The 26457-nt window shown below is 42.7% G+C and overlaps 1 protein-coding gene across 5 annotated transcripts in view; it reads right to left on the bottom strand.

Annotated features, from left to right (window-relative positions):
* Positions 1 to 26457, bottom strand: part of LOC139813868 (tyrosine-protein kinase Dnt) — a 116097-nt gene that overhangs the window by 20584 nt on the left and 69056 nt on the right. For all 5 annotated transcript variants that reach the window (XM_071779674.1, XM_071779675.1, XM_071779677.1 and 2 more), the window contains one exon: positions 4768 to 5041. In XM_071779674.1, coding sequence (XP_071635775.1) covers positions 4768 to 5041 — 274 coding nt within the window. The remainder of the gene's footprint in view (positions 1 to 4767; positions 5042 to 26457) is intronic.

The following is a 26457-nucleotide window of genomic DNA, read 5'->3' as shown; positions in this document are numbered from 1 at the left end:
TCTTATTCAACTGCTTTTTCACGTTTTCATAAAACTTACACACAAACGCAGTTTTCTAATAAATACGTTATTGGCTGTAAACCATAATATTTAACTTCCCTTTTTCCCCCTCGCTCATTTCCTCGTTTCATAAAGGAAGGAAACAGGCTTCTTGCCTTTGCCAAGATAACGTAAACCAAGCGGGTTGCGTGATAACCGAAGTAGAGCATCGCGAACACGAGTTACGAAGACGAGCAAGACGAGAAAGAGTTTGCTCGAGCGCGATGAGACGTGCGCAGGAAGTAGCAGGAAGAAAAAGTTAAATAAATCGTAGCAGTCTTCGGCGTTGCAGTTTCTCAGGGGCAAAACTCGCATCGTTCCTTTGCGCGCTGCAGTCCTTCTATCATCCTAAAATGTTCCTCTCACACGCTACAACGCGCCCGAAATACAAACAAGTATCTTTGAAAGATTTCTACAATTTCTGCGCTAATATTATGTAACTACATCAGATTTCGCATTATTTATTTTTTGACATTTCTCGTAATATTATTAGATTTTCTGAACACGCGATGTAGCTGCAGCTCGATTTTGTTTTACAACTTGTAACGTTATTATTGCGTTCACTTTTACCGCCTATATTACGATTTTTGTCAAAATTAATTTGATATATCATTTAAAAATCGAGTAGTGCATTTTACGTCCTCTTCATCTCGATGCTCCGATGCTATCGTAACGAGGGAAATCGATCTCGCAGCGGAGTGTTGCTCACACAGCACTCAAAGAACAGTCGAGTACCTATCGACGTAACTTAAGAGCGCGAGCGACGCGCGTTTCCGAAACTTCGAGACTTAAGAGCGACTAACGGAGTCAGGAAGGCGTGTTAAGAGCGACTGCGTATCTCAATTAAATCCGGGCGAGCTATGCTATCTGCTACCATCAAACAGACCTTAACCGAGATTTACGGAGGCCCGGAATTAAGTCTCCGGAGGATTAACAGGATGACCCTCCACCGAATCGCATTCCCTCATTCGCCGGGAGCTCTGTGGACTTTAGAAACAAATTTGGTCATGCTGAGAGGCTTTACGTAAATCACGGAATTATACGTCTCTTGTGCACCGCGGCTTGATATGATTATTTTTATTCTGCAGAATAAAAAAAAACTTTAACATCAATTTAGAAAAAAAAAATCTTTGTGTTCTCGTACGCGCATGTCGAATATTTGTAAATCCACAGGGTCGCGTGAAATAAAATTTTTACTAGCGCCACTTTTGTCTCAAATATTTTTTTCGATACTTTTCACGTAGTACGCGCGCACGCTTGCAAAACTTGCAAACATACTCGATAATTCAAAACGTCAACATTTTTCGAGCATATTTGAGATGTAAAATAATTTGAATATTTGAAAACAATATAAAAATCTGAAAAAAAATATAGAACGTGAAAACGATCGTCGTTTCAATACGTGAAAAAAAAAACAGCTAATACGCGCTCTCGACGCATCGAAATGATTGAAAAACTGAAGTCGCAGATATTACAGTAGCTAGAGGTCGAAGATTAAGAAGTGTAAATCACCGAGTCTTTTATTTTCAATTTGACAGGAGATTTCCAATATATGGAATTCTACGCGAACGTCGAGTGTCGAGTATAGAGACTCCATATATAAAGAATTCGATTATTTTCAAGTGATCTCGAGTGCGCTTTCGGATTGCAGCAAGACCTCTCGAGCTCGAAACGATCGCCGAAGGACTCGTCAGAGCGCGGCTAGTACTTTGGCGATGTAGGAGCGGAACGAGGAAGAAGCAAATTCGACAAAGCGGGAAATCTGCTCTTCAGGACGCGACTAAGGCCCTCACCGCGGAGACGCTTACTTATTTTCATCCTTCTCCCTGCCTTTCCGCCGTACCTCTGTCCACCTACTTCGTTTTTCTACGCGGCCGACCCTCTTGATCTTCGGCGAGGGGTGGTATCCTCTGCCTCTTCTCTTCTCTTTCATTAAATACACCGACCCCCGGCGAGATTCAATTTTACTCGGCGGATTGCTTTTTGTTGTACCGTCGCCTGCTTCGGTAACCGGATCCGAATCTGCGCTTCTTTTTCTCTCGCTCTCTCTCTTTCCTCTTTCCTCTTTGCTTTTTCTTCGCTTCTTCTTCTTCTTTTCATCTCCTTCTCTTTGTCGTCGCCATTCTCTGCCGTCGGATTGTTTTCTATCACTTAAACGCATATATTTTCCGGCACAAGCAATATTCAGTTACCAACTTGGCGTGTAGTGGCTTGAAACAAATGTTCACCGAGTTTCAAGATAATTGTGTGCGTAACATGTAATTAACATATATGCAATATCAAGCATGAGGATACAACATGACAATAATAAAATTTATTTAAAAATTTATCCGGTTTTTGGTTCCGTATCTAACAATATTATTTACATCTTAGAGAACAAAATGCAAAAATTTAGTTTCAATTTAAAAATACGTTTCTTTCATCTCTTTTATTCGGCGAATAAATTTAGCTCATCTCCTTCTATCGGAAATCAATATTAATTTTTTCCTCATTTACAAAAAAAGTGAAAAAAATAGTATGACTACGGTTCTAATTTAGTTCGGGCGGCACTTTTATTTACCGGAAACTGCATACAAAATTCGCTTTAGTTAACGCAAAATTTGTATGGAACATATTGGCAGGCTATTATGACGCGAGAGAAACGAAAATCGGGGCTATTTGCCAGATTGCATTCATCGCTGCTGCGTGGCTTGTTTTTTTAGAAAACATACGTTTTCGAGGTTACATGAGGTTTGCGGAGTCGAGAGAACCGCCTGTGAAGTACCTATGAGTACAAGCTTACGAGCACCCTTGTCGGAAGTGGCGCGGAAATTACGTTTGTACCCTCGCCCCGGTCCGTTATTTCCATTTCTCCCGCATAACGTCAACTGAACGTACGTATATGAGTGTGTATATATATATATATATATATATAATTTCATTATTTAAACATAATTAATTATTAAAACGACCGTACTCTCTGCATTTAGAATATGACGACGTTTACTTAGGAGAGATCCGGAAAGATAATTGCCGTGAAAGATATTTGCTATGAAATAGTTAATATAGATTAATACTTTATAAAATTGTAATCACGTTACTCTACGGTTGGTGTTAATAAAAAGTTTATCGTGTATTCAATATTGTTGTATCAACCGCAGCGCGAAATTGAGTGTTCGAACCATTTCTCGATAATATCAACGTGATTAATTCGCAGCTGCTTTATCCCGCGTTTCAAAAACCTGTCATTGTTATTCTTTTCGACGCATTATAAACGTTTAAATATCGCGACGTCAAAGTTATCAGTCCGCAGCAGAGTTCATAAATCGCGTGGATAAATTGAGTTTGCGCGTGACGCGAAATGAATGCGCGTTCCCGGTTTTAATCGCGACCGCGTCGAAACTGTCTCGCCGTAACGAAGATATTCAGCCGAGTACGCGCGAACGTGCTAATTAAATCCGAGATTACGTAAACGAAATAATTATCAACAGACTGCAATGGCGTTAAAGTGAATGTAGATAAACGAAAAGCGGCGTTTCAGCGCGAACCGCAGAACATGCAAAAGCGAGTAGCATATGTGTTATATAGATAACAAAGCTTAAATAATAATAGTACCCCTTTGAAATGGATCTTCATATAGCGCACCGTAGATCAATATTGCCATTGAAAATAACAAGACAATTAATAAATCACGCTTGTTATATTTAAAAACAATACAGGATAATTAAAAGCCAAAATTCGAGCAATATAGAATGTTACTGTTGAATTAATCTAATTTATTGTCCAATGGTAAGTAAAAGAAACGTTCTGACTAATAATTTATTAATAATTACAGCATGGTCTTCGAAACAAGAATTTAGGGTTACATATTCTATGTCCTAATATCATTATATCTGAATTTAGGATATAACTCTAAATCCTCTCGAATTGAAGACCATGCTGTAACTATTAATCACAATGTTCCTTCTACCGTTGAACAATGAACTAATTAATTTAAAGTAACGTTCTTTGTTGCTTGTATTTTAGCCTTTGACTTTCCTACGTTGAAAATAACAAAGCACAGAAAGCCACACACCAACGTGATACTGCAACTATTAATTAACGTTCGTGAATTATTTTATAAAGTTACTTAATTTACACAATTTTGCATATTGTATTACAACAAAATTTATTGATTAATTAAGGAGGAAGGGGTTACGGTTATGAAATAAATATAAATCTGAAAAAGCGTGAAAGAGAGAGAGAGAGAGAATCGGGTAAACATTATTCAAAATTCAAGAGGAGTTACAATTTTAATTACGCCGGTAAAACGCTACTAAGCGGAAGAGTTAAATAATTCACACTTTAGCATTTTCAAATTTTAAGTGAGACAAACAGCGCGCGTCGTCATGATTCTTTCATAGATTCTGAATAAAGCAAGCGGAAGAAGAAAACGCTGTTCGTTCCTTCAACAACAGAAAAAAAAAGAATGAAATCTAGGATCCGGATCTGGTTGTCGGTTAATGCGCGGCTGCCATGAGAATCGCGCGGGATTTCAGTGCACCGCACTAAATTCCATGCGCGAGAATAAATGAAATAGGGGGTACCGCTTTTTCTCATGTACGAGAACAATAAAACGCGATTAGCCTTGTCGACATTTTTCAAAATTAGCATAACGACTTCTTGCAAGAAGCACGCATAATCGTCACGCGCGCGCGCGCGAGATGCCACCGCCGCGCACGATAGCTGGATATATCACTGCTCACGAACCTTTCAAGCAGATCTTGTTCCTCTTGAAGACCAAGACGGTGTCGTTGTACCTAGTGCCGGGCGGCGCGGTGACATTCAATCTGAGGGCCAGTGGAATTTCGGCGCTAACGACACCCGAGCAGGGCAATCTGATCCTGAAGACCTGCAGGGTGACCGGTACCTCGCCTCTGGCGGACACGTTCACCCTCGGTGGCAGCAACGCCATCATCCCGGAAGACGGTCCACCCGGTACGCCCGGTACCACGTCGTAATCCAGTTCCATTGAATACGGTAACTGAAAGAAAAGATATGCCTGTCAAATAATTTGACATTCGACAGACAGGGATTTTATGTCATATGTACGTTGTTATTGCAAAATTGTCATAGATCGCTTCGTATAGATCATTCTTCAACATAAGGCAAATTTTCAAGAAATTTTATTTACACTGGTGCTTCAATACAAGCTTCCTTCTGGCGAGCCGATATTTCGTACTGGGGAAAGTATTCCGGTTATCGTCCGCCGGACGATATGCCGGCACGTAATAAAAATAGCGCGGCGCCCATAACTCATGAAAATGCCAGACTCGCGGTCCCTTCTCGCGGTCGCCGCATATACGATTGCGCATATTAACGTTATAGATATATGAATATATATATATATATATATATATATCGCCGCCGTATCGGCCGGCATGCGATATTTTACATTAAATCCTACACACGTCGGTCTATTCCGTATTTACTGCCGTCTATCCCGTAACTTTCGAGCTAAGACCGCATCGCGGTAGGCAGTCCGCGATCCTGGGAGGCACGACTGTGCACCACCCCCCGTTCTGTCATTCGAGATTGGCCCCCCGCGCGACGGAACGGGGGGAGAACGGGACAGTGGCGGCGACTAGTGTGTTCAGGCACGCCACAAGTTTTACGAGGTAGCATAAATAACCTGGTTAGTGCTTCGTGATGCGGTGTCAACGGAAAGGCGGACTCCACCCTCCCGCGAGCACACCACACCGGCTCTCCGGTAATCGTCGTAATCGTCGCGCCAGGGGGTCGCGGTGGCGTGACACCTGCCTATCGTACCCCACGGCGTACCCGAGATCGCGGCACCTCCCTCTCTTTCTCTTTTTCTTTTTCCTTTTCTTTTTCTTCTCATTCTCGCTTTCTCGCTGGATATTTATTATTTTTTTCTACCCTATATGTAAACCGCGTGTATGTACACGCGGATATCGTGAACGAGACGAATGGACCGTGCACGCGTGTCACGACACTCCCCGGTGGGATATCCGTACATAAGATACCGCGAATGTGTCCCCCGGTTATATCAGGGCTCTCGAACAGCTCTTAGATCATTCCGTGTGCCGCATATACTCGAGCCTTTCCCTTTAATTACAGAAAGTGGCTCAGTTTACGGTGGACGATTTATTTTGATTCAAAGGATTGCACAGGTATCACGCGAGTAATTAATCACAGCCGTTGACGCTAGTGATAGAAAGAGATCTTGCGGGAATTATGGCTCTCGGCTATCTTTAACAGAATTTGTTACTGTAATTTAATTACGGCTAGCGCACTAAGCAATTTTTTTTGCGTACCAGTAAACGCAACACCAGCCGATGTAAATTCGTCTTAACATAATTAATTCGATAAACTTTTTGTATAATATCAATTGATGCGGTGCATATAACAGCGATAATTCTTTTTATTAAGATTCCCTTCAGTAAACTTTCCCTCACGAAGGGGGTGGGGAGGAAGGGGGGGAGAGTTAAAGCTTTCTCGAAAGGGCAGACAAATGACGAATGGCATTTCCGATTTTCTCCAGCCAGGCACGCGAGCTTTTTCATCCTGAACGCGCGTTCGCCCTGGCATTCGTTCTAATTGACGGTAACTTAATGACGATGCGGTTGAATCGAGGACGCGCTGTCGAGGGTTGGCTTCGAGACGGGACGCCGTTTGCCTCGTAATCGCTTCTCGAGGGTGGCGATGACGTGACATCTATCCGTCGCGTACGAGCTGCCAGGGATAAAACCGTGTTTTCACCGTTCTACCTATACGAGTAGTAATTGACAGAAGTGCCTCTCGTTCTCTCGCGTCGAAAAGCCACCCTTTTCTTTCACCGCGCGCCGCGCCGCCCTTTTCTCCCACGATAAATCAACTGCGTCCGGGCTAAACGCGCTCACGTCTCTCGGAATTGCTCTCCGAACTCTCGTCCGGTGGAGAGGAACGGCCGATATCTCTAAACAAATCTAGATTGATTTGTGGTGTGCTGCAAATATATTTTATGACACGGGACAAGAGTTATAGCTCGGCAAAGGTAAAATTAAAACGGAAAGTATCGGTACCATCAATTAAAACAAATCATGAAAATAATCGTATAAATATTAATGAAATAATCATATAGAGATTGTATCAATAATCAATATTTAATTACAGAACAAATGATATATTTCTTTTGTCACGGTAACGTCACTGCATTCGACAAAACGATAATAACAAAAGAAACGATATAGAGTTTATTCTTTTTCCAGCTATGAATATATTGCGAATTTTCTTTGAAGAGAATTTAATTCGCGCTATATCGATCGAATTGTTACTGCCATCACGTCCGTAACGTTACGTATTTTTCGATGAAAATTCGCGAAATAAATCGCAGATTTCGATTCTCCTCGTCTGGTAGCGCTCGAAAGAGGAAGAAAGAGCGACTGAGAATTTCGTGAGGGTGAGACTCGAGTGATTTCCTGCAGCTGTAAGCGTTTGCTTAATATCCAGTCTCGGATTCCCGTAATAGCGTGAAAATGTTTGCCCAAGAGGCGTCTGCTCCTCTCGCGCACTGCTTCTCGAATCCAGAGAGAGAACAGAATCATGGGCGCCGACATGATTTCTCCGAGGGTGCAGGCGCACGAGAAAATATTTCTCGAGAGAAAAGAGCTTAGAAACTTTTCTACTTATTATATTTATTAATTAAAGAGACAGCTATAGGCAAACTTGCGCTTTTCAACAAGCATGTTGCATTTGGGTCTCAATGAATTTCTTTACTTTCTCGATTAAAACAGTTTCGCGCACGAGTGCGCCAGCCGTCAGCCGCTTCGGCGTGTTGCTAATGAGTTTATCAGGTAGTTTACATTCCTAAGGCTAGCTACAAGTTTCCCCGTTAAATTTTCCGCGCGGGCTAGATCTTCCGATCGGAAACAGTCAAGAGCACGCGGCGCATATCCGGCGCCTTTCCGCGCTCCTCTCCGACGCCCATGAGTCGCGAGAGGTCGTGTGAATTGCGATCCGTCAACCTTTTTCCGTATTTTCCACGTTTTTCGTGCACGGGAGTCGGGGGGTATGCGAGAGCGCACGTGTGAGCAGGGACGTGCGCGCGTGTTTCTGTGTACAGAGAGCAAACTTCGATTCTGAAGAGACGACGGAGAGACGAGCGACGCGTACCACCGCCATTGTTGCTGTCGATGAAAAGGAAGTCGTATAACACGAGGGAATCCTATCGTCCGACACCAGGAAGGAAACGCCCGTGGCTTTTAAAGGGACGAGGGTGTTTCCCCCGTATCCCCCGCGCTCCCTCCCCCTGCCCTCGATTTATACCGAAATTATGCCGCGATTTTGTATTATCGGACAGCAGCGGGGAGAATATTAAAGGACGAAGGCGAGCTGATTTATCCCGGAATTATTCCCGGCTCGTATTATTCGCGTCCTTGTGTTATTCCAGTGAGCGAGCCCGCCGAGCCGCGCCGGTTGATTCGGCTGGATGCGCGTGAGCGATGAAAAATGTGCGGCCATGCGAAAAGTACGATGATAAACGCGGCATGAAGCGTACAGAAAAGGGTCAACGCCGCCGATCGCGGCTTCGGTGATTAATCGTGGGCGCCAGGATTTTCGAGATAGGTTTCAATATCGCGAATCAGCCGAGCGTGTGTCGTGAACAGTAATAAGTTTAGACATGATATTTCTTATCGATCCCCTGACACGCGCTGCTACGTTTTTGTTTGAAAGTTGTATTTTATATAAGTTATATAATTTAGAGCGAGCATTAAACGCCTCATGCGACGTAATGATATAAAATAAGCAAATTAAATAAAAAAAGTTTCAGCAACTGTAAACTTCTACGATAAATAAAAATTCCACTTTAGCTTTTATTCATTTCAGATAAATACCAAAGTAAGCTATTTTACGTTTTAACTTGTTTAACGGGTTCAAGCGATCTATCGCTATTAAAAGCGTGCATTAATTCTTTGATCATATCGAAAATTCGCTCGATTGAGCCATTTTGTTATTTTGGAGAATAACCACGTTACGTTCATTATAATAATATCGAATTCACCGTGTGACGAATATTATTTTTAAATTGGGAGAAAACATGTTAAACAAATATTATTCAAATATGTATTTACACGGCATACGTTTTCGCGTAACCAAAAGTACACGATCCCAAATGATATCCATCGGTGCATAAGCCACGAAATTAGTCACGTGTCGCTAAGCACTCGAGGCAACGATCGTGTAATTTTTATGGGAATTTTCCGATGGATCTTTTACACGATTGAACCCGTACGGTTTTACCGCGTATCGTATCGGACGATCGATTAAAACAGCGTATTTTCGAGTCGTTTCCCACAGATATACCTGCTTTCATTTTAAATTTAAATGTGGGAGAGCAGCAGTATATTCTTCGTTAATAATGCAGTTCTAGATTATAAATTAAAATCTCGTTCGCTCGGAGACAATGACAATAATGACAATTTTCATACATATATAAAAGCTGATCGAATCGCAAATCTTATAAGATCGCATCAATAATAAATATAACATTTTAATAAGATAACATCTAAAAAATATTCTATTCAGAATAGAAGGCAATTTTTTTTATTATGTATACATATATATATATTTATATATATATTTGTTAATATTAATATATATTTATACATCTTATCAATTATCAAAAATCATTTAATTAAAGAAGAAGTGAACAAAATTTATTTTATTCAAATAATATCGAGTTTTCTATTTGCCTTCAAATAAAAAGGAAAATTCCGAACAATCGCGAACCAGATGTAATTAATCTTTCTATAAAATATCTACAAACAAGTGGGAAAAACAACCAGAAAAAAGAAGAGCATTGGGTATAACAAGTTGACGATGCCTTACGAGATTCCTCCTATGGTTTCCCTCCTGCTTTCAGCGTGCAATAACGAAATGCCATTGGTCTTTTTGCGTGTCTACCCTCCGTATCGCCGCTGAAAACCCTCGCACTTGAACTGCGACGGACGAAAGTTTCGAGTTTACGCTTTGATTCGGTTCCCTTTTCTTTGACCGATGGCCTTTAGCCACAAGAAATTAAATCGGAGTCTTTGACAGAAACGTAGCATAGGAGACTCGCGGTATGTCGAGAATTTCTCAATAGGCAACGCCTAGACGAATCTCCAAATTGCTTTTAGACGTACGTCAAGGCGCGGCGATTTTTGGTCATATAAAAAAATCAAATAAAAATCTAGCATAGCTCCGAGTAATTACAAAATAAAATAACTGAAAAATTTGTGAGAAAAATCAGATATTCATCGATTTATATATTTTACGCGCAATATATTATCGACTAATTCTAAGAAACTTCACTATAGATTTAGAGATAAAAAATAACGTTACGTTGTAAATATGGACGGAATAAAAATTTTCGATAGAAAAGAAAATGAAAAGCGCGACTGGGGATCGCGGGTATCGTCGAGCATCGCGTGCATGCTCGAACGGAAACCCTTTAACATCCCTCTCTCGGCATCTACTCACGGGGCTCTTTAGAGGCACGCAAAGGACGCTTATAGTCTCTCCATAATATCTCAATCGCATATATACGTATATATATATAGCCGCTAATGCTCTTATACGTAGATAGACTGGTTGCCCGAGAGGCGAAGTGAGGCGTTGCCACTTCCTTTTGGACAGCGTTTATACGAAGGCGTCTTAATGCCACTTCCGACGACACGATGAATTAATCACTCTCGTTCCAGCGCCGCCTTTGACTGCCCCTCCCTCTAGTCTAGTTGCTTCGTAGGCAAATGAATTAACAACAAGGGAGAACGAGCGAAGAAACCTCCTTCGTGGAAAGCGTTAACATTTACGTGCCGGCAGATGCAATGACACCGCATACATGAGATTAATTAAAGATAACAGGCACAAGATATGTATATATAGAACTGATTAATACTCCTTCTATCGCGAATAGACGTCATTATCCTGAGTTCGAAGAAACGCGGTAAAACACGAATGAATAACAATTCGCGGAACAATTGCAGATTATATAATTAAACAGTTAAAATATTTCAGGGTAAGATTCTCTTTGCGCTTCCCTTTCTTTCCCCTCTATGATATATATAATTCAAATTTAAAATCTCAAGTCAAATTTCTCTTTTTTATGACTGAAGATCCTAATCGCGTAAAATTACGCGAAAGATATTTATTATGCAACTAAAGTTTCTCCGCGAAAACTCTATTTTGAAGTTCAAAGACCGCAACATGAAGCAATGTTTCTTTAACTAACAAGCCTCAACATCGTTTAAACAACGAGTTTTCTATTTCAGCAAAATTCCATGCCTTCTACGTTCGCATAACCTTGCTAAAAGATTATTTCTATATTAATTTTCGTAATTATGCTACCATGACGTAAATGACAACTTAACGAGCGGTTTTAACGCTTTAATAATTAGCCCGACTGTACTGTACCGCGAAGAGAACAAGAACGACGTACAAAGGGCGCAAGCGAAGCAAGGGCTGTTTGCACCCTCGGTGTTAACGCAATATACTCGCTCTAGGGCGCGACGCACTTAGCATGTGTACACGAACGTTGCCCGTCTGCGGGCTGTCTGTCCACGTGCATCCATTTTCTCTTATAAGCTCGCAGTTAGCGCCTACGTCGGCATATCCTCTCCCTTCCTTCGCTTTTCCTCGTTAATGATACGTGCTTTTTGTAGCTACGAAAATAAATTACTTGCTTGGATGCCGCTAGAAATTAATACAGCTATATTTAATTAGCGCTCGTGTAATTTAAGGGCACATTTGTTCCAATATTTCTATCCGCATATTAATTTAATCCAATCTTATTTAATTCAATTCGTTTAAAACCGATATATAGCATTATATATGTTTTTACTCTTTAATTCTATATATTTATCTTGTTTCTTTCTTCGTTTCTTCTATCTCGCCGTAACGCACAGTTTATGATACATTAAACGCGTTATACATATACAATTACGATTGTGACATTTCCGCCGCGCTATACATATCACCGCGCCGGTCCCTTATTCATTTTCTCGAGCTTCATATTCCCAGGCATCACTTGTCTTCATTATCTCCGTGAAATATGGAATCTCTTGCCTCTATAACGTGCCGTCTGCTTCTATACTCCTTTACTTTCGCTACCTATCCATTTTTTCCCCTAACGCTCGTAGCATTATTCTTTATTTTTTTTAATTTTAACGGAATATTTTACGTAGTGTGTTTCATACATAAATGTATCCTTTCTGAACGTTCTCCGACTCGCATTAAAGACAATGAGGAGTATCCTTCGTGAAGACTAAAAAAAGGAACAGCTACGGCAATGATAACATAACAAGAAGAACGGAAGACAATGCGTATGCGTACTCGCGCGTGTGGAAAATAAAAAGGTTATACTTCAAATAAAAAAAAAAGTATAATAGTTCGGAATAATGTAATGACTACCTGTTAATGAGATCAGGAAAATCTGTAGAGTAAATTGAGATAAAAAAAATAAATGAACAATTTTTTAACGCAAGAGTTCTAAATCAATCTTCATCCCATTCTATTATCCTAAACGCTTAATAACACTTTTGCATTATATACTACGGTAAATTTGTTCGAAGAACGAAATCATGCATTAAACAATGATTTCGCCCGATATCCACCCGGCAATTTGTTATCACGCTGACAAGAGGTAAGACGTTTTATTTCCACCCGGAGGTTTTTATTTTGTCCACTTTGTAAAATTCGTTCAGCGACGCTCGGGGACCGCCGGGGCGCAATATTCCGGTACTCCTCCCGTAGAGTTAACCACGCAGCCCGACGACGACAGGGTCAAATCGCACGAGACTAATTTTATTACGCGGAAGTCCAGTTAATTGGCGCCAGGAACGTATAAATTGCAGCGGCTTGGCGACACTCGCTCGCACCAACCGGACCGACCGGACCGACCCCGACCGTCGGGACGTGGGACAGTTTATCCCTAATGCGAAAACATTGCTTCCCCTCGGTACTCACGTAGCAAGAGACCAAGTCGGAAGGTAGTCACGTAAAGGATTGCCGGAATTCCCGCAGGAATCTCGTGCGACGTCTATCCCCCCGTGCTTACTCGGAACCCGACCGGGTCGGGTCCTCCATCGCCGATATTGGTCGGTCGTAATCTTTTAATCCCGCGGACGGCTTATTGCCCGAGCGGATCGAAAAAAGAAATACGATTCGGCGACCACGGCGCGGAGACGTAACGACCTTTTAAATCTGCGCGACGGAAATCTCGGTGGTGATCGAGACGGCTTAACAGTGCGGTTGCCGGTCGAACGTGAACTTCGCGGAACAGCAGCTCTCGCAGCGAGAAGTTCTAACCGAATCCGATGGCCCCCGCGCGAAGTCTGCGAGCGATTAGAAGTCGAAGTTGGAGAACGCGCGTTGTTATCGCGCGCGCGCGTGAGGCTTCCATTATTTCGCTCACGGCGCTGTGCCCTATTTGTGACGTGACGCATTAACAAGCCAAGGGTCGCGTGAATTAAATTATTCAACATTGTTAGCGCTTTAACGGCAGACAGCATTTACAATGTTAAATTAATTACATAATGTTACTTTGCACTGCAGTAATAGCAGGATACATTTTTCGACATATTGTTAACGCTTTGATGGCAATTGATAAGCGTCGACAGCATTAACAAATTTTTAATTAATACATATTTCCTTGCAAAATGATATAAGTTGAGATTTCCAAAATTGGTAAAAATTTGACGAACAATTATATTATAATTGCTAGATAATATTACTTATAGATATTTATATGCAGAAGACTTTATGTTACTTCATCCCTTTACTTCAGCGATTGGTAAGCGTTTTAGCCCCTTTCCCACAACCATCAAACTATATTCTCGACTCCAATATATTCCATTATGCGCTGTTTACACGGCAGACGCTTCTGTAAGGAAATGAAAACGCTTTCGTGCACGATAATGGAAATCTGAACCGCACGGAGAAATTAGTTTCTTTGACGGGTGAGAGAGCGGCTGTGCTGTCGATCGATGTCCGGATTCTGCGAATTATTTTCCCAAATTTGCACCGTCTTACCAATGAAACAAACTTTCCGATGTGCTAATTGCCATGAATCTACATAAACTCATTACCTACGTATGTATATGTATACCCTCCCTAATATTTTATATGAATTAAGCTGAAAAACTACTTATCGAAGTCGTTAACTCGATATATTCGGTAAAGCTGTTTCACGACGTAATTACGTCTCGACGATATCGCGAATTGCCCGCGTTAAATAACCGAGTGCACCACATTCTCGGCAACGCGATGATTAAGACGAACCACCGGGCGGAGAGACCCGTCTACTCTTAACATTGACTTAAGACTCCACTTACTTCGAGCGCCGTTCCTCTCGACGAAAGGTATCGCAAGCTCGAGGAGGTTCATCGAGAAGCACAATTCGGCCGAGCCGTTTATCCTCGCTCACATTCGCAACGCGACGGGGACGGGGAGAGGCGAGGGGAGGGGGGAGATTGGAATGACTGAAGTCCTGATGAAGGGTGGATGAGGTACGACGGGGAGAGAGAGAGAGTGAGGGGCACGAGGGTGGAAGGGGGATGGATGAGGGGTCGAGGGTACGTAGGGCAATTTTCGCGTAATTCGATGGGGCGTGATCGTCATAGCAACCCCCGGTACCCCCGGTCCACCCTTCCTGGAAGCTGCAGCCTGTTCAAACAAGCCTCAAACTCCATACTAGGCTCTCGTATCCATTCTCTCTCTCTCGCTCTCTCACTCCTTTTCGCTTTGCTTTTCTCCTCGTATCCATCTTCTCCCCCCTCCCTATCTCGCGTTCTCTCGTTTTCCCCGATCTCTCTTTCTCGCTATCCGTCTTTCTGCGGCTCTCTCGCATATCGCATCCGTCTTTCATTGCCCGTCCCTCTCTCTTTCGGGGGGTTGCGCCCAACTCAAATCCGCGAAACGGTACTCCGGGATTTCAACAGTTGCGATAACTACCTGGATCTCTACCGTACTACGAGGCAGTGACGGCTCAATCGTTTCATTGTAATTACTTGCTCGTTAGCGTAGCGCGTCACTCTACGCTAACGCTCGCTGCGCGAGTTGGCTAGCAACAATAACAGCGGAGTCCTCTTCTCGTATGTTTCGCGACGATGGGTTGTGCGCGAGTCCCGAGAGCTTGGAGCCCGTCATTTAGTTTATGGCCTGCGACCGCGGCAGAGAAGCCTCCGGCATGGCTTTCTGACGTGCCATAATACGTCCAACAGTGAGTCTCACGGCCACGGCTGCAATGCGAATTACTATGCCGGGGAGTAGTCCGCATGCAACGGGATTCGTATCATCGTTCATCTCTGTACCGAGAATAATTCGTAAAGCGCCATATATACGAGCGGCCGCAAAATGGCTTCTGACACAACGAATTTATGCGCCATTACGATCTTTCTTTTTTTTAATATATGTATCCGCAATAAAACTCAGGATTGAGAAAGAAAATATTTCGGCTTTCTTTTACGTTGTTTGCTCCTACCATTTCTCACGCGAATGATAACTCGCCAAGAGTCGCCGGATTTTTATAATAATTTTATATGACAAATGTTAATGAAGCTAGGACTCTTATAAAGTGTCCGCCGAAGAGACATAAATCCATCTCTCACGTGTGATAGCACTGATGATACTGTCGCACAGTAATTTCTATGTAAATTGAATGCAGAGAATACGTCTCGTTATTTGCGAAATGTTTTAAATTAAGCGCACTATAAATGAGGAAAGTTCATTGCGAAATAACGACTCGCCGATGCCGCGGCATTATTTCCGTATGTAAATACTCGGCGTGCTCGAAAATTGCGTTTCTAATTCTCGTCATTTGCGCGTCCATAGCTTCTCATTATCGACCACCGCAACGTGCATTCGTGCCCACCGATCGAATCGAATTCCACGGAATCCCGCGCGGACGAATATTTCATACTCTGCGATCATATAACGGGTCGCTTTAGTGCCTGTCGGAACTGAAAAACAGCAACAAGAGAGCGAGCGAGAACGAGAGAGAGAGAGAGAGAGAGAGAGTTTGCTAACGAGATGCCGTAGTTTCATCTCGCGGCGAAATCAAGCTTCCATTACCCACTCCATAGATGGGCAAAGCACTAGCGAGCACGACAGAGCAAGATTGCTCACCAAAGTATCTAATCTCATTTATAACTATTTAATTTTTAATTTACCCGTTTTCAGTTAATGAAAATGTACATTAGTCGAAGCTCGACATATTTATGAAAGTAATGTATCTATACTGACATACGCTATCTATTTATTTATTTACACATTTACTATTTATTTACGCATACATAAATATTACAATCGTATTTATTTATTACATCCGTCCAATGGATATTGAATGTTAGAGATTATTTATTAGAACAACTATGTTTTTGTTTCAATTAATTAACTTTGCATTCTGTTACTAAAGATGTATTGCATTTATTGAATGTCATATTTATACTAAAAATTCGGGCGAACACTATAAAATAAACTTCATGTCATTCTCATATATATCGTATCCTTTATCAAAACGCTTCAACGTAATCGTCCAGTCGAGTATTACCATTTAAACGCGTTGGACATCGGAGCGTGAGCGGCGGGCGCGGGATTAAATTCTTCGGGCGCAACCGGCGATCTTTTTACTATCTCGTCCCGTTCGTTATCCCCTGCAGCTAGATGACCGAAAAATGTTTGCGTGCGAAACACGTAGTGTGTTTCGAAACGGACGAGATGGTATCGGAAGAGAAACGGGAGAAAGAAAGGGAATTAAAGGAGTTAACGAAGCACGCCTGCGTATTTCGAAATCGCGTCGCCGTGGAGAAAAAGGGCGATGGCGAAGGAGGGAAACGAAGGGGAGGGGAGAGAAGGCATAGAGATATATAAATTACTGTGCAAGTTATACCTCGCTGGTGTTGCGCGAGCCACGCTTAATTATAAAACCGATAAATTCATCCCGTGGGACACGGGACAGACGTCTGGAATCCCGAGGTTGATAAACGAGCCCCTGATCCCGACCTTCTACCTTACACGAGAGCATCCACTAGCACTGCCCTCTGCTAGTCCGCGCGTCCCCGTGCAGTTCGCTCAAGTCGCGCCCCTCGCTCACCCTCCCCCTCCCCCTCCCCCGGTCTCGTAAGCCGTACGCGCTTACGCCTTGATGGACTCGCGTCATTGAGTCCCGGAATCTGGACGACCGTGTAATTAGATCCTTGGCCTCCGCAGACCTAACGATAATTACATTTGCGTTACCTGCGCGAGGATACGCCGTCACGATGCCCGTCGGTCCATCAAGGGACGCCTCTCGTGGGATCACGTGCGTAAACCACCTAGCACATTGTCCACTTGGAATCAAATTTTCATATCGAATTTGCACGTCCGCGGTAATAACTTGTCCATTTCGAAAGCACTCTTGCGGGAGCGATTTGTTACGGATCGTTTGCGCAGTAAATTCGTTCATTATCTTGATATGGATATGTGCATTCTTTATGCTATCGTTGCACTGTCATTCTTGAAGAATCGGACCAACTAAAGAATTAAATTATACAATACATATATCTGCAGTCAATCTGAAAATTACTTATTCTCTCCTGGAAATAAATCTATCTACTTAAAAAGTTTCATGGGAAAAATATTTCAAATATACTCGCGATATCTATCTTAAATATATAATGATCCTTTAAAAACTCATAGACACATGTATAATATAAACATAAAATATATGTAAATCTCGACTGTCGCATTAATATTTCTCCTTTCGGTTTTATTATCCAGTTTATAACAACCTTCAATATTTGTATGAATTGTTTCGAGTAAAAGCCTCGTTATGTAAAACCGAGACAGAGACTTCCGGCACTTCACCAGATCAGTCCGGTCGTTTTGAATCGCGTTAAACGTGAGGATCCCTTGCAGTTTTAATCGTCGTTAATCAAACGAAGGCAGAGGGCAGGTATGGACGATAATATTCCATCGATTCTCAAGTACTCGCCCGGCCGGTGAAAGGCGGACGCTCGCTCAATTTGGCGCGGTTCCAAAGCGGACAGATGTCCGTAATTCTCGGTTTGATAAACGAGCGGCTTGATCCCAAGTTTCCTATAAAGCAGAAGGCGCCTTTTTGAGCGAGAACGCCTTTAGGCGAACTTCTCATATTTTGCCTCTATCGCATCGCCTTACATATTGTCCCATATATTTTACATCATATTTTATTTCAAGGATGAGAATAGCGGTGCGAGAAACTCGATCGACGTCTCAACAATACCGTAAATTAATACTTCAAACGATCGGGCATAAATTTCTTTCACCGCTCTATACATTCTAATAAATAGTAATAATAATAATGTCGCATTAATGTAGCTCCACCGTAGTTTTTAAATTATCAGCTACGAACAAATTGTAAATATTTGAATAACGAGAGAATTGATAATACACCCATAGCACGCCTTTACTGTGTATAGAGGTAAAATAATAAAAATATAATGACTGGTCGCGAATGATTGTACGCCGCTCGCCGATGAACGGGGACGATTTTATCTTCCACCCTTAACCGCTCTGACGATTATTGAAGCACTTAGATCGTTCGCTCCCCCACCGAGATATTAATTCTCAAGGGGTTTAGTCAATTCCTTTTCTCGGGTAGTCGCACTCCGGAATCTCCATGGCTGGGTGGGTGGTCCACGACCAGAGAGGGATGATTCGATCTAATAGCGGGTGGTGTTGTCGCCACAGTGACGGAGGCTTCTCACGTACACATGCCGGACGTGAGAGTGTGGACATTGGGTGTTGCCCGCACACGCGCACGTACGCGCACACGTATAACGGTATACGATGTAGCCTAGCGTGGCCTTCTACCGAAGTTTGTGAACTATGAGTGAACCTATCGCAAGGACAAATTTCCTCATCTAACTTTCTCCGAGTAGATGAGATGATCGCTCAATGCCAGCGGCACCGACGCTACTATCTTCACTATAGCCCGGCCCGGCCCGTCCGCCCCCGGCCCCCTCGCCCTACCTCCCGCACCCACGGGGAAAATTAATGACGGAATCCAAGAGTTTTCTATAGGCAACTTTTACCATCGGATCTTCAGGGGCACCGTCGGGTAGAACAAATTCATGAGGGTGAGACGAGGCGCGAGGAAAACGGCGACAATAGGTTTCAGTGCGGTGTTCGACGCCGGGGATGGACATCGCCGTTATCGTGTTTTCGTTCGACGGAGCGAGCTCGCGCTTAAATTGGCGGCGTGCTTCACGTGTGCCATGGCGAACGACGTAGCGGGTCTTTTGTCGATAAACGAGGCATCGCTAGAAGCGATAACGATGATTTATGCGCTAAATTCTTTTAGCGTTGTATTTTTATTTTCCGACTAAATGCGAGGAGATATTTAACTAACGCTAAAGGATAAAAAAAAATCGCGTTTCCGTGCTCACTTGACAATTTTAAATTTGAAACGATCTCGTGGTGTGAAAGTAAACATAATATATAATATAATGCGTTGAAGGAAATGATAGGTATATGAACAGTATTATTCAATTACATTAAGCGATGTTGTTTTGTCGCACCTAATAAATTTAATGAATCGAAACTTTAATGTCGCGGAACTCGAAATTGCTTCGGTGACTAAGCTCATCGTTCTCGGGAGACGGTATTCGAAGCTCCTCGATGACGCGTGATTTTCCTCTCCCTCTCGCATGTTGATCGCCTCACCTTATTTATCCACCCGCCGCTGCCGCGACGCGCATCCCCATTACGAACTTTCCGTACGACATCGCGCGTTCCGCGCGCTCCGCCACCATTGAAAAGTCTTATTCTCGCAGGAATTAACGAGTTTCCCGAAGAATCGCGCGGAATTACGTTGCCGCGCGTCGTGCCGCGCCACGCCGCCGCCGTCGTCGTCGCCGACGGGTGCATGCAATTCTGCAAGTTGGAATTGAATCTACTCCGAAGAGAAAGGGGGCAGATTCGATCCTCTCGCGGAAAATGCCTCGCGATGGCGCCGGGGAAATGGGGCTCTTGACGCGGCGAATGAAATTATTAAAACGTCAACGCCATGTATATCCGACGATGAAAGCCGTTACCAGCGTCGCCAGGCGTCGCGAGGGGAGAAAATTAATACATATACGCATCATTTGGCCTTACTTTACTTATTTGCGCTTGCGACGGCCGCTGTTAGAGTTCTTTCCTGCAAATGCGGCTGTGCTGTGCTGAATACAGCGCATTCAGTTCGGATCCGCCATTTATATGACATCAAAAAGAGAGATAAGCGGTTTTCTACATTTAGAAACGTATATCGCATTCAGTCGCGCGATATAAAAAACGTTTCAGTCATTAAAATAACTTTTTAAAGGATTCTTAATAAATGTTCTTGAATATCGCGTGATATTTTGCGTTTGACAAACTTTTCTTGAAATTTTATTAGCCGCGTAAGATACGCTTAACGTGAACGCTAATTCTTCCCAATAAAGATTCTTTGCAATAAGCAATATATTCGCAAATACAATCCTTTGCTTATTACAATCACCATTGTCTTACGTTCAATGTTTCTACAATACTGAGAATGAATACGATTTTCCTATAAAACACCGCATATACTTTCATATACATACATATGCATAACCGTTCGCGGGTATGCATAAAAACATAAGACGAAACTAGAGAAACGCTAAATAATTGCATATCAATTTGCTCCGGTCTATTCGCCGCAAGCTCGTATACGAATGCAGGCGAGATTTTCCACCGGCATTTTTATTATTTCCTATTGCGACAATAATGCCGGATAACCGCCGCAGCTAAGAGAAAAATATGAACGTTGTCGAATCGTGAATATCGATACCGTACCCGGCGGCTCGAGTATACCGAATCGACCACGCAACAACTCCACTCCTTTACTTCGCATCCTTCCTACCCCGCGCCGGATACGAACTCGAATCTCCTCCACCTATGCTATCGAACAAGTATTCCGGGTTGCAGCACTGTATTATGCATTCACCCCTCCGCGGAGCCCCACAAGCGTCACAGTCTACCGTATACCTTAACATAATAAGGTCGTATTATGCAGTATATACAAAATTTCCAGTTTAAACGCGACCCACGTTTCGGGCCTTAACGTGTCTTGTTCGCGGACATTCGAGTTCCGAAACTCCGCGTTCCGTTCGCGCAAAAGTTACGTTCAACTCCGAGACGATTTACTAAATCGACACAATATACACTTCGCCAGAACGGCATGGAATATTAACTCTATAATGTCTAACGTATTATTATATATAGTTACTCACAAATGTAAATCACGATCTATCACGATCAAATTCCATTAAAACATTATGACAATAAAAAAAGTGATTTTATTCCTCTCCTCTCAAAAGTTAGGCGAATAATATAGCATAACAGCTAGAAACAGATAAATTTTATTTTTAATGATGTATGACTGTATACGAGAATATTTTGTCGAAATAAATTATTGTCAAAGTAAATGTTTCAGAATTGTAATGTGTAATTGTCACGATGTAATATTAAATATTTAAAACTAGATGTACATTATTTAAGCAGACAAACAATGACGTGCGCGTGTGAGAATATAACTTACTGCTAAAATGAATATGTTTGGTTTAATACTGGATTTTAGGATTAACATGTCTAACTCAGCTACGTTTATGCGTTTTAGCAAGGATCCGGTGGATGCCGGATAAATTTTTTATCGGCTCCTGAGTAATCCCAGGGGGCAATAAACGTTCTACATCGTTTTCTCGCTTCAACAATGCAAAGCGTTACAGAGCACGATGACTCTATATGGGACTTCTGTTTGAATATTTTATATCATAGACATGCACGGATATTCCCCGACAAGGTTTCTGCATTCGACGAAAAAAAAGATACCTCGCCATCGGATATATTTCACGTCGCAGAAACATCGAACACGATGCATCTAAAAACTAAATGCATCGCGATTTTGTGATATTTGCCGTTTCACGACATTTTATGTATATTAGCAGATCTCGGAAAATAAAAGAGAAAACAAAAAATTTATAATTCACAAAATTATTTGTAACGTGTCGAGAAAACACAATTTTCGTGACGTAACACAACTTTCATCATGTTTCAATTACATCAAACAAACGATCAATTTTTTAACGAGTTCGTCACAGACTTGTCATGATATTAACGTGGAAAATGGAAAAGCAATGTCCCATTCAATTTCGTTTATAAGGTCCAGCCAATGTCTACCGAAATCACCGCGCGCGGTGGAACGTCAGGGTGTAATCTACCATCGTTAAATCCAACACAACCATCCCTCCGTCATTGTCTCCCGTTACACGGCCGCAAACGTGGCCGTTCTTCGACACCGAAAATCTTCCGTGAATATTTCAGGAAAATTACCGCGCGTTCGTCGGGCGCTCGGGTTTCCAGCGATTATGTCGTATAATCCGCGGTGAGTGCGTTTGTCATAGCCACCACGGCGGCGGCGGCGGCGGGGGTGTCGGGGTGTCGGGGTGTCGGGTGTCCCCGTGGGTGATATTCCCTGTTATCCGAAACACGAGGCTGTTATCCCACAGCACTTACCATACGTAAGCGTCGCGAACGGAGCCGGAAGAACGAAACGGGGGCGGAGAGGAGGGGGGGACGGGGCGACTGGCGGATGGACCGTGGGGGCGGGAAGCCGGTCTCCGGATTACCACGGAGACATTAATCACCCCCGCGTCACCCCAACCAGCGTGATCTCAGTGAATTTGCAATTAATTCGAAATTGCCGTCATCGTCGCACCGTAAAGGCGCACGTCGTTTACACCGTGCATACATATCGGGAGCAGCTCGCGGGACGAGATACGACCCGCGTCCGTTCCGATTGCGGACACGTACGATCGCCGGTGATGAATGAGCCGCGGCTCGGATTTCATTAATTAACGGAAGCGGCCGGAATTCGATGGTATACGTGGGATTCGCGTCATTCGACAAAGCGAATACATCGCCGAGTACATCGCAAATTGGTATTTAGCAGTTAAAGGATATGTTCTCCCGAGCGAATATTGGTTTGATCTGATTCTCGCGAGAATTTTAACGCAAAAGCTTAATTGCGACGCTGTTCCGCGTTAAGAGTCAAAGGTTCATGGCGATATACAAGTTTTGACGTCAATATCTGATGGACCAGCATGAGAACAACCGTATTTTCTAATAAATGTCAAATAGATTTTTGTTTAGTAGCAATCTAGATGCGTATCTATTTTTTAAAGTTTTTTAAATTATTATTTTAAATTACATTAATTAAATTATACGACAGTTTAATATTACATGTGAAAAATCATTAATATAATTATTTATTTTTAAAGATACAACAAGTTTTGCTATTTTTTCGTCGAGCATGACTACATGTTGCTACTATAACGTTACGTTTCAATTAAATAAATGCGCCATTCCCATGATAGACAGGACAAGCACACGTCTAATTGAAGAGAGGCCCCTGACAGATCATCAGACACGTCAACCATGATAAGACAAGGGCGACAGATCGAGCTCTTCGTAAGGGTGCGAGCGTCGGACTCGACTGTGGGTTACAGTAATGTCCTTTTTTCTTACGGGGAATACGCCCCATCGAGTTCCCATCGGCCCCGAGAGACCAACGGTATTACAAGTAATTGTCGCCCTGGGGAGATCGCAGATCGACCCTATATCCACCCCAGCTCCCAACCCGATCTCGAGAGCGAGACAAAACGAGGATGCGGGAGGAAGAAGGCGAGGCGAAGGAAAAATGAGTGGCGGAAAAAAACGAAGAAAAAAAAGATAGAGGAAAAATACGATACGTAGGAAAACACGGTAGAAGGAGGAAAACGTATAAGCGAAGTAAGAATACGAAGGAAAATAGCACGAGATATGAAAAAAGAAAAATCAGCTTCATGAAGAAGGACGAGGAGAGGGGAAAAAAGAAAAAGAAAGGATCGAGAGAGAGAGAACAGAAAAGAATAGTACCGTGTACCGCCAGACTGCGACACCCTTCCTACGTTTTCCACGACCCTATCGCTATATACCCCGGTCCCGACTCGAGGGAAAGAAAAAAAAAGTAGCGCGGAACTTTCGCCTAACAAGTGGATGATTCACAAATCATCCCCGATTCGGGGCCCGACGCCACCCCTCGTCGTTGAGAAACTTCATTTCAGTCTATATCCTTGTCCAGAACGACCAATAACTCCCGTTTCGCCGCAGGCGACGAATCGAGAACAGAGAGATATAGGAAGAAAGGACCGGGGGGAGGAAGAAATAAACGCGTAACACTCCGATCCGCGAATCGAGAACCTAATCGAGAGTGCTATCGCTCGAGGTTGCTTCCGCCTCCTCTGTTCGCAATCTCCTTTTGCTTTCTTCGATTTTTCCTCGCTTCGTTCCATTTTTCACTGCCGCAGCGCGACGTCTTCCGAGGGCAATCTTACGATGAAACATGTTAAAAGTGAAAAATAGCGCTTCCTTCCTGTTCGCGCCGTCAACAATGAGAGCCCGGCGACGCCCGATTCCGTCGAACATCTCGCGACCGGAATACGAGAGGAATTATACACGGAGCGATACGCGACATTCGTTCGTAGGGAGCCACTCGATAGATGAAACTGTCGGATAAGGCGAGTAACAAAGTGTCGTGACTCATCTCGATCGAACTCGGTCGGTCCAGATGACCAGATTAGTTGGGATGCACATCGGGATATCCTACTATAGAGATCTCTTATCCGATCGCAGGATGCAGATACGCGGAAATCGAACGACACTCTGGTGAGTCAGAATCACGACGAATATATGTAACGTTCCCCTGATAGAGGGAAGTTTTTGCCCCGATAAAACCGGATAACACTATGTTTAATCGAGTCGCTGTTGAATGCGCTACGAGGCATCATATCTCAACGCGCACAAATGTGTTTGGACGGTATTTGCTATGCTTTTAGCTGGCAGCAAGAAATTTCCAACATATATCGGAGCCTCGCGAAAGCATTTTAACGTTTCGCACGTGCATCACCTGGTGTGTCTACCGTTTATGAGTTTATTGATAAATCTTCAGAAACTATATCTTCTGAGAGAATATTTAACTCAAGATATTAGAATTATAAATATCTAACGCAAGATAGAATGTAAACGTAAAACACCTAGTACTCAAAAGTTCTAAAAGTTCTTTAAAAAAATAGTAAAAGAATGTTTAAAAGATTATTTTGATAAAGGAAAAAAAATATTTAGTAATATTTAATTTTTCTCAAGGTAAATTTTAAATTTAGAATTCAAAATACTTTGACACACCAATTTCCATTCCAATATTAATAATTTAACATTTACATACCATTCGAGCAATTTAGAATCAATGAAGCGCAAACTCTTTAACTCTTTAACGAGCAGCTATCGTGGAACTATCTGCACGAAATTAAGTGACCAATTTTCATGCTAGTTCTCGTCCCGTTACGCACGCCGTTCTTCTATTCTTTCGCCGTCTCCGGCCGTTTCCAACAGCGAAACTCTTCCGTCGTGTCGAAAGTGAGCGGGAGATAAGGCGAAACGACGGCTCCGTGATCACGGAAATGGCGCGATTTCGCGGTTAACGAACCTACGGATGGGTCCACGAGATAACGGGTAAAAGGTGGAGGGCTGGAAAACACTCCCTTGCGGGATAAGATGGGTCGCCGTGTGGTATTCCCGCAATAAAGCGTCGCACCGTAATGGTACCAGATGTATGTTATACATCTACGAGCGAGTGGATGGACGTCTTTCCGACGGTCGTGACGCGTCCAACAACAGGCTAGGATTCGTGGCACGAACATATCGGCCTTTTACGGACGCTCGTTCCAAAAATCCCTGGATTCAATGAATTTGCGATACGAGTTCCATTTCAACGTACGAATGGCGACAAGAAAGACTCGTTGGCGTCATTTAAAGTAACTCTGCGGTCAAATAAGCGCGAGCGAACACGAGCCAGTATACGAAACGTCTTTTTAAATGCTACTTATATATTTATAAATTTCTGTTTTCGTATGTTGATCTTATAACGATTTCATTAATTTACTTTTAAATAACGATATTTTTAGGAAAATTACTCTATTTATATTATTAATATGTTCCGTACTAACGTAAACCAAAAAATGCCTAATTATCTATATTTTTAAAACGATTATTGCATAGAATGCTGCTTCGTAACTTTCTATTTTTCATTATTCAATGTTCTTAGACAAAATCACTTAGGCAAATTATATGATTCTGTATCATCTTTAATGATGACTAATTATACAAAGAGTGTGACAGAACGAAGAGATATGATGATGTATCGATTGAAACTGATCGGCAGAATAATAATCGACAGAATTTGGTACGGCGGTCACGATCAGTCAGACACAACAGCGGTTAGTTGTAGAACGGAGATTTCCTTGTCGTTTAACATCTGATCGCGACTTTTCACGTTTTTCCCGCGCCCTACCCACATCACGAGGG

This window comes from Temnothorax longispinosus, chromosome 5, assembly GCF_030848805.1.
Source record: "Temnothorax longispinosus isolate EJ_2023e chromosome 5, Tlon_JGU_v1, whole genome shotgun sequence".
In the NCBI taxonomy this organism is placed as follows: domain Eukaryota; kingdom Metazoa; phylum Arthropoda; class Insecta; order Hymenoptera; family Formicidae; genus Temnothorax; species Temnothorax longispinosus.
The sequence above is the reverse complement of the archived record's forward strand: the minus strand, read 5'-3'. Positions and strand labels throughout refer to the sequence as shown.